This window comes from Nycticebus coucang, chromosome 18, assembly GCF_027406575.1.
Source record: "Nycticebus coucang isolate mNycCou1 chromosome 18, mNycCou1.pri, whole genome shotgun sequence".
Classification (NCBI taxonomy): Eukaryota; Metazoa; Chordata; class Mammalia; order Primates; family Lorisidae; genus Nycticebus; species Nycticebus coucang.
The window spans coordinates 58,405,473-58,414,754 of record NC_069797.1 but is presented as its reverse complement, the minus strand read 5'-3'; the positions used below and the strand labels follow the sequence as shown (position 1 = coordinate 58,414,754).

At 47.7% G+C, this 9,282-nt stretch overlaps 1 protein-coding gene across 1 annotated transcript; it reads right to left on the bottom strand.

Moving 5' to 3' along the window:
• Positions 1-5,925, bottom strand: VPS25 (vacuolar protein sorting 25 homolog). Its single transcript, XM_053568909.1, has 6 exons — positions 5,799-5,925; positions 5,444-5,589; positions 3,600-3,653; positions 3,056-3,144; positions 2,019-2,094; positions 1-640 (listed from the first exon to the last, which is right to left on the bottom strand). Exons 1-6 carry the CDS (start codon positions 5,849-5,851, stop codon positions 528-530), a joined length of 531 nt encoding a protein of 176 aa, XP_053424884.1. The 5' UTR covers positions 5,852-5,925; the 3' UTR covers positions 1-527.
• Positions 5,926-9,282: the final 3,357 nt, after the last annotated feature.

Genomic DNA, 9,282 nt, shown 5'->3' with positions numbered 1-9,282 from the left:
TGGGCGTTGAGATTTTTTTAATATCATAAATCATGTGTTGGGCCCTGCCTCTCACTGCCAGGGCCAAGGACCTCCTATCTTCTTATCACCTGGAAGGCTGCCTGCAGCCAGGGCTTCTCCCATCCCCTAGGAAGGATCCAGCACCAGCCCAAGAAGGGAGGCAACAGCAGCTAACGGGGTGGGAGGAGAGGAGGAGGCAGAAGCTGTGCAGGTGTACCTGTGTATGCACATCCATGTGTGAACACATGTAAAGTGTTAGATGTACAGACCCTGGCTCAGACAGTCTAGGATGGGCGAGGAGATGGGGCAAGAAGAAAAGAAGCAGCACATCTTTTTTCTCTGGCACCCTGGCCTCACTCTATCCTAGGGACAAACATGAGATGTGAGAAACCCATCCCAGGGTCCCAGCCTTCAGGACTAGAGCCCTTTTGAATCTAGTGAAGTCACAGATCCCGTCTGTGGGGACACTGGATCTGCCTCCTTCTGAAAGCCTTGGAAAGGTGGAAGGTAAGGGAGACGGGTCTCTGCTAGAAGAACTTGACACCTCGGCCATCGCTGACAGTGATGATCTCGGCTTTGTGCTCCTGCTGTAGGGCCTGCAGAGCCCGCAGTAGGGTTGCCTCATCCAGCCCGTGGAACTCTGGACAGGAGAGATGGGCAGTCAGGCACACTTAGCTCCTTAGGGCCCAAGGCCTCTAAGAGTGGTCTAGCTGGAAGCTGAGACTTTCCTCAAAGTAGGTATGCATGTGCCATCCATAGTGCTGCAGCTACCACCCACAGTTCCTAGGCGTTCTTGGGAGTAAGGGGTGGAAGAAAGCCTGAGTCAGCATGAAATGAATTCATGCTTATTTCCCCCTTCCTGGTTGTCCTATCACATTCAACCTCCTCCCACTCCTACCCCAGTTCCTGTCTAATGCATAAGAATGACACCATCTGCTTTTGGGCTACAAGAAAGGGGCCCTGACAACCAGGTCTAGAGAGAACAGGGCCCTTGCCACTGGACACTGACCACAGTTGCACATCTGTACAAATCAAGAGGACCTGGACTTGGACTTGTCATAACACAAAGAAATATAGCCACTACCCCCAACCAGGAGACTATTAAAGTCCAGTAACTATATTTGCCCTTTCTTAGATAAAAGCTAGGAGCCAATGAACAGCTGAGTATATGAATATGGTAAGATACTGCAAGGAGAGGTGAAAGGCACAGGCAAGCCCTGACAGGCTTGCTCACCTCACCCCCAGCAGAGGCCCAGCTCTAGTCAAAGAGCTTGCTTTCTGAAGAAGCCTCCAACTTTGCCAGCCTCAGTGGTGGACTGGGCAAGGCTGTAGTGCTGAAGTCATGGGTGATGGTGGGAATAGCAAGCAGAGACTTGCAGGGCAAGGGGGAATAGCCAAGAGCTGTAAACTCTGCTGGGGCAGCCAGGGACTAACAGAAAGGCAAGGTACCCCTTTACTCCAGCTAAGACTGGATCTTCTAGTGATACTGGGGATCAGAAAATAGAGTTAAAGAGAAAAGAGTTAAGAAAGTGTTTATACTATGTAAAAATCAAACACTATACAAATTCTTGCTGGGCCAGAAACCAAAGTATTTAAATGGACTGGGGGTGGGGATGGAGGTGTTGGCCCAGTCCCTTCAGCTGATGACCACAAATCTTGAGCCCTCTACAAGAATAAAAGGTGAAAGGGGGCCCGAGTCAGGAAGGAATGAGATTTCAGGCTTAACTCCTGCCCTGCTTCCTCTTTTGGCATCTATAGCAGTAATTCTTAACTTTTTATGGGTCACAGATGCTCTCGAAAATCTTGTAATATGGACTGCCCCCATACAAAATTTGGGGGTTTTATATGTGAATCAAAGTGGCTTATGGAGTGCTTGGACATGGGTTAAGAACTTTTGTATTATGTAGTATTTGGAATTCAGAGGCAGAGAAATGGGAAATCTGAATACCAATTAAACCAGGACTGGACAAGAAAGAGAATTCAGATGACAAAGTTGGAGGGAGGTAGGGAGATATTACCCTCATCTTCTGTGTCTTCCCCATTGGTCAGTTCATACAGGGTGAACACAGAGTTATTCTGGCCACTCTTGGAAACCTATGGACACAAAAAATGAAGATTGAATTAAGAATATCTTGGGGGGAGTGGTATCAGTGTGCTCCCACCTAATGGGCACAGTGTAAAGGCATATGGCACACCTCCTAAGTGCTGAATATAACTACAATATGGACCTCACCTAACGAATGCAAACATTATAACCTAATCGTTTGTACCATCATATTAATCTGAAATAAAAAATTAAAAAGCAAAACAAAACAAAGACTATCTTGGGAGAACGGAAGCTTGCCAGTTCCATCTTTCTAATCCAGGAATGGTACCTATTCCCAAACTAGGACTCACTGTCACCTCTGCATAGTGACCTAAAAACCAAAAACCGTATAGATGCTATATTTATATGTGTACACACACATTAAGAACCACTAAACCACAGGCCTTCACGTGTTTGAGGAGTGACCACTCACTCTGGTTGTCTTCCTATTCAGGAATGGGTGGTGTGTGTTTGTTATATTTAGTTTGTTGACATTTCTTTCCCTTTCTTCCTTGGCAATGTTTGGGGATAGCGGTGGCTAGGAATTTGGGGGAGAGAGTATTCTGTCCCCATGCCCACATGGTTCAGAATGGCTTATTCATGCTGTGCACAGCCCTGTAATAGTGCAGTGGCAGAGGGGCCCCAGGTTTTTTTGCCCTTCCTTTCCCCATTTATCTCCTGTGGGCAGAGGTTCCAGCCAACAATAGCATTCATGATTCCCAGTACCACATTCTCCAAACGGCCCCACATAGCCTCTAGCTTCCTACAGGCAAAGAGAGGGAGGTTCCATACAGCCAAAAAAAATTGAGCCACTGAAAGAGGTCTGCCTGAAGCCTATAATTCCTCTCTTTTGCCCCCTTCTCCACTTTGCTCATTCTGGATCTAGGAACATCAGGTATCTACTGGGGACCAATATAATTTTCCTTTGCCATGAGTCACTGCTGAGTACTTGGAGCAGAATGGTCTCACCCACTGATAGATGAGTTTCCCCCATTCTTCTGGCCTCCGCCACATGATCAGGAAGCTAGATTTGCTCTTATCCAACCACTCGAGGTTCCCTGTAAAATAGATACTTATGAAAGCATCATAATCTAAAAAGAAACAGGCAAAATCCAAGGTGAGACAGAGTACAAGAGACTCAGCTTTCCGAAAGAGAGATTCAACATTTATTTTACTATTACTATCTGTAGAACACCCATTCTTTTTCTATCTCTCTTCAGACTTGGGGCACAGAGAGACAAAGAGATTTTAACCTTTTGCACAAATGAAAAGACTCACAACACTCTGGGCTTCAAAGTCAGAGGACAGAAAAAAATTATAATAAGAGGAAAGACTGGGGCGGTGCCTGTGGCTCAAAGGAGTAGGGCACTGGCGCCATATGCTAGAGATGGTGGTTCAAACCCAGCCCTGGCCACAAACTGCAAAAAAAAAAAAAGGAAAGATTTGTCTTGTATGTCCTCAGGAAAACCCCCAACTAAGAAGAAAAATACGGAATCTGGGAAACTGAACCCACCTTTCTTCCTCAGTTCCTCTAACACAATCTGGATTGATTCCACAGGAAGCTTACCTGGTTAAATGTTAAGAGAATGGCATACACATGAATTGGGTGGGATAAAAATCCTCACAGCCAGTCCCATGCTGAGAACCACCTGCTCTCATCCAATCCCACACAAGTATGCATGCAATTTCCCTACAAGATATAAATTGGCATTTTCAGGATATTCCAAGGAGGGAGATAAAGAGAAAAACTTCTAGCCAGGTATGGTGTCTCAGCCTGTAATGCCAGCATATGAGAGGGTAAAGCAGGAGGATCACTTGAGACCAGGAGTTCAAGACCAGCCTGGGCCAACAGAGCAAGATTCTATCTCTACAAAAAAACAGAAAAATGGGCGTTGCCAGTGGCTCAGCGGGTGGGGTGCTGGCCCCTTTTACCCAGGGTGGCAGGTTCAGACCCAGCCCCGGCCGAACTGCAACAAAAGATAGCCAGGTGTTGTGGCAGGCACCTGTGGTCCCAGCTGCTCAGGAAGCTGAGGCAGGAGAATTGCCTGAGCCCAGGAGTCGGAGGTTGCTGTGAGCAGTGTGACGCCATGGCACTCTACCGAGGGTGATAAAAGTGAGACTCTGTCTCTACCAAAAAAACAGAAAAATTAGCCAGGCATGGTGGTGGGAACCTGTAGTCCCAGCTACTTGGGAGGCTGAAACAGGAGGATCTCTTGAAATCAGGAGTTGGAGGTTGCAAAGCAATGAGCTATGATTATGCCACTGCCCTCCGGATTGGGCAACTGAGAGAGAGAGACAGAGAGAGAGCGAGCGAGCTAGCTACAGGCGCCGGCCACATGCACCACTGAGCTACAGGTGCTGAGCTGGTACTTTTGATTTTTTCTTTTTTTTTTGTAGAGACAGTCTCATTTTATTGCCCTCAGTAGAGTGCCATGGCGTCACAGCTCACAGCAACCTCCAACTCCTGGGCTTAGGCAATTCTCTTGCCTCAGCTTCCTGAGTCGCTGGGACTACAGGCACCTGCCACAATGCCTGGCTATTTTTGTTGTTGCAGTTTGGCTGGTGCCAGGTTTGAACTTGCCACCCTTGGCATATGGGGCTGCCGCCCTACCCACTGAGCCACAGGCGCCACCCAGTACTTTTGATTTTCTAAAAGCTCCTTTTAATTGGAAGAGAGTCTCAGTCTCTCCCCAGCACCTGTAACTCAGTGGTTAGGGTACCTGCCACATACACCAAGGCAGGCAGGTTCAAACCCTGCCCGGGTCTGCTAAACAACAACGACAACTGCAAAGGGCGACAAAGTGAGACTCTGTCTCAAAACAAAAACAAAAACAAAAACAGGGAGGCGCCTGTGGCTCAAAGGAATAGGGCGCCAGCCCCATATACTGGAGGTGGAGGGTTCAAACCTGGCCCTGGCCAAAAACTGCAAAAAAAAAAAAGGTACCAATCTTTGACTTCTGTCCTCTTGCCTTCCTTAAGCCTTTCTGCATAGATATTTTAGGGATGAATCAAGTAGCAAAAACAAATGACCCTTACTTCCTGGGAGGAGGGGAGTGGCCACCCAGAAAAGGACAGGAGATTCAAGTAGCCAAAAGAACTCAGGTTGAAAAGCTTGAGACTTGGCTTCAGAGCAGAATGTCTAAGACCGGAATGATACCCGGCACTCATCACTGCAAGAGAGTTTGGTACTCCATTTGAGGCTAAAATAATTATCAGCTCACATTCTCGCACTTTCCCAAGTCTAGTTTTGGTGGGAACCTGTCTATTGTGAATCAAGGAGTGGGGAGGGAGTCTGGGCATGTGGGCAAGTGTAGATGTGCATGTGTGTGGGTTGTGGAAGAGCCTGAGGGAGGATACGTTGTAGCTTGACGTTGTTGAAGAGCGGGCTCTCCTGAGCTTCCATCACTGTCATGCTTGACTGTTTGTGCAGGCGGCAGAAGGACAGGACCAGCGAGCACCAGGCAGCCAGCTGCTTCTGCCGAGTGTCCACGTTCGGCTGTAACCTGCCGGGTGAAGGGAGTGGGGACAATTAGAGGGCCTGAGGGAGTGAGAGGCAGCACTTGCCGGGGGCGCGTTCCGGGGAGAAAGTGAGGGACTAAGGGCGTTGGCGGCCAGGTCCCTTCTCCCCCTCCCCATTTGAAGCATCAGGGCGAGCACGGGTCAGAGGAAGGGGAGGGAGGCACAATGGGACTTCTCGGGGTCTGGGCCTCACGTAAAGAAGGGCGGGAAGCGATATTGCCACGGCCACTCGAAACTCATCGCCATCGTAGTAGTCCAGGAAACCCGGAACCTCGCGGCGCAGGACTTCCGGTCTCCCCTTTGGCATGTCCCGGCAGAAAGCATAGCAGAAAGGTTCCGGACGTCTGTCCGGAGAGTGGCGGCCCAGCGGGAGGGCCTTCTTACCAGCCAATCCCCTGCTATTATCCTAAAACGCTTTACCTCTTAGAGCTGGAAGAGCCCCGGTAAGTGGGAAGTCTTTTGGTTAGACTCCTGAGTAGGGTTGTGGTTTCCCCAAAGCCTCATAGTTTGTCAGTGGAACTGCAAGTAGGACACGTGTCTCCAGACCTGAACCTACATTTGTTTCTACTACATAGCCTTCTTTTAATTTTTTTAAAGTTTCTCAAGTACAGTTTATTTTTATTATATTTTACTCTGCATTTATTAATTGTATTAGAAATATTAGGAGAGCTCCCTTAGCTCAGTGGTTAGGGTGCCGGGCACATGCTCCGGGGCTGGTGTATTGGAACCCGGGCCGGGTCTGCTAAACAAACAAATCAAAAATAGCTGAGCGTTGTGAGGGGCCCCTGTAGTCCCAGCTACTTGAGAGGCTGAGACAAGAGAATCGCTTGAGCCCAAGAGTTTGAGGTTGCTGTGAGCTGTGACACACAGCACTCTATCGAGGACGACAAAGTGAGACTCTGTCTCAAAAAAAAAGAAAAGAAAAGAAAAAGAAATATTATACTTTAACCGAGCTCCACAGAGACCATTAACAAAGAAGCGAATAGTCTCACTTTCTCCCCACCACAGATACCTGATCTCTTGCAGTTTTGTTTTGAGACAGAATGTCAGTTTGTCGTCCTGGGTAGAGTGGTGTGGTTTCATAGCTCACAGCAACCTCCAACCCTTGGGCTTAAGCGATTCTCTTACCTCAGTCTCCCAAGTAGCTGGGACTACAGGTGCCCAGCACAACAGCCAGCTAGTTTTAGAGACGGAGTCTCCCTCTTGCTCAGGCTGGTCTGGAATCTGTGAGCTCAGGCATTCCGCCTCAGCCTGCCAGAGTGCTAGGATTACAGGCATGAGCCACCGCACCCAGCCTCCTTGCAGTTATTATTATATAAATGTCTTCTTCTTCTTCTTTTTTTTTTTTTTTCCAGTTTATGACTGGGGCTGGGTTTGAACCCGCCACTTCCAGCATATGGGGCCAGTGCCCTACTCCTTTGAGCCACAGGCGCCGCCCTTCTTCTTCTCTCTTTTTTTTTTTTTTTAGAGACAGAGTCTCACTTTATTGCTCTGGGTAGAGTGCTTTGGCATCACAGCTCACAGCAACCTCCAACTCCTGGGCTTAGGCGATTCTCTTGCCTCAGCCTCCTGAGTAGCTGGGACTACAGGCATCCGCCAGAACACTTGGCTATTTTTTTGCTGCAGTTTGGCCAGGACCGGGTTCAAACCCACCACCACTGGTATATGGGCCCGGCGCCCTACCCACTGAGCCACAGGCACTGCCCATATAAATGTCTTCAAGATGTAGAGGGCTTCTTTCCATTTTTTTTTTTTTTTGTAGAGACAGAGTCTCACTTTACCGCCCTCGGTAGAGTGCCATGACGTCACAGGACTCACAGCAACCTCCAGCTCTTGGGCTTCCGCGATTCTCCTGCCTCAGCCTCCGGAGCAGCTGGGACTACAGGCACCCGCCACAACGCCCGGCTATTTTTTGGTTGCAGTTCGGCCGGGGCTGGGTTTGAAACCGCCACCTTCGGCATATGGGGCCGGCGCCCTACTCACTGAGCCACAGGCGCCACCCGGCTTCTTTTAATTTTAACATTGTGTCAATTACTATTTATTTGAGACAGAGTCTCCCCATGTCACCCTCCATAGAGTGCTATGGCATCAAACTCTTAGGTTCAAGTTATTTTCTTGCCTCAGCCTCCCAAGTAGCTGGGACTACAGGCGCTGGCCACAACGCCTGGCTATTTTTTGTTGCAGTTGTCATTGTTGGTTAGCTCGCCCAGGTCGGGTTCGAACCTACCACTTTTGGTGTATGTGGCTGGTGCCAAAACCACTGTGCCCCAGCCGTCAATTACTATTTAATTTGAATACCTCACAATTCCTCAATCCTCTCAATTCTTATGTCCTTTCACTTCATTATTCCTCAGGCTCTTGCAGCATCTGAAGGAGCACACTTTTGTAGCTGGTACATGTATCACTACAGACGACTCTGCTTCCATAATTCAGAGCTTCTATTCTTGACTACAGTCATCTATCTCTCATCTCTCCAAGTACTTAACTATTCCTCTCTCAAGCCCCAGATCTCTTTAGGACTTATCTAAAGTGCCTAGCCTAGATTATTCAGTTCTGTCTCCTTGCCTGCTTACATACTGATCATTTTCCAAACTAGAATTATTGCTCCATGTCCTCACCTGCCCCATCCTCTTTTTTTCACTCTTGGACTATAGAGTATTTCTGAGGGACAAAATCACCAATACATATTTATTGAGCCCCAGGTACCCTGACCTCACTGCTGGGCTCTCAGGACAGCCTAGTGATCTTTTATTGACTTCTTGGCACCCTTAAGGTAACTATTCAAACTTCCCCATGTTTATCAAGCCATTCCACCTGTTCCTATCTCCCTGATCACTGCAGAATACCTTTCTCTCCTATTTTATGAGATTGCAGCCATGCATATGAACCCTTTAATCTCTCCCTGTCACCATACTTGATTCATCCTTCGAAAATTCCTCTTCACTTTTACTCTGTCTTCCTTTTGGACTCCAAGAAGTGCCTCTCTTCCTTTACAAGGCGAACTCTTGCCACATTTTCTTGTCTTACTTTTCCAACTTCCTTCAAGACTTCTCTATCATCTTCCCTCTGACCCTTTCCTCTGGCTCCTGTTGCCTAGGCTGCCAATATGCTTGTGTCATCCCTATTTAAGAATGTGTACAATCCTTAACCTTACACCTCAATTTCTTGTCTGATTTACTTTTCCCTCACCCAACTCTGTCCTTCATTGTGCACAGTTCCTGGTCTATGGACTTACCAACAAATATTTGTTGAATGAATTAATGAACTATTCAGTTGATAATGTTTTTTCAAGGCTCACCATTTCTTTTGCCTCCATGGCACTCCTTGTTCTTGTTCTGCTACTACCTCTCTGATCTCCTCTCCTCCAAGTTCATTCTTTAAATTTGTTTCCTAAGAGTGCAACCTCAGTCACCTTCTTTTCTTTTTTTATTTTTTTGAGACAGAGTCTCAAGCTGTCACCCTAGGTAGAGTGCCTTGGCGTCATAGCTCAAAGTAACCTTCAACTTATACTCAAGTGATCCTCTTGCCTCAGTTTTTTCTATTTGTAGTAGAGATGGGGTCTTGCTTTTGCTCAGGTTGGCCTCGAACTCATGAACTCAAGCAATCCTCCTGCCTTGGCCTCCCAGAGTGTCAGGATTGCAGGTGTGAGCCACTGTACCTGGACTAGCCACCTTTTT

Excerpts from the sequence above, each read along its gene's own strand:
- VPS25 (XM_053568909.1), bottom strand. The coding sequence starts at position 5,851 with ATGGCGATGAGTTTCGAGTGGCCGTGGCAATATCGCTTCCCGCCCTTC. Across the intron at positions 3,145-3,599 it reads AGAGGAACTGAGGAAGAAAG|GGAACCTCGAGTGGTTGGAT; the intron begins GTGGGTTCAGTT and ends TCTATTTTACAG. Across the intron at positions 641-2,018 it reads GGAAGACACAGAAGATGAGG|AGTTCCACGGGCTGGATGAG; the intron begins GTAATATCTCCC and ends TCTCCTGTCCAG.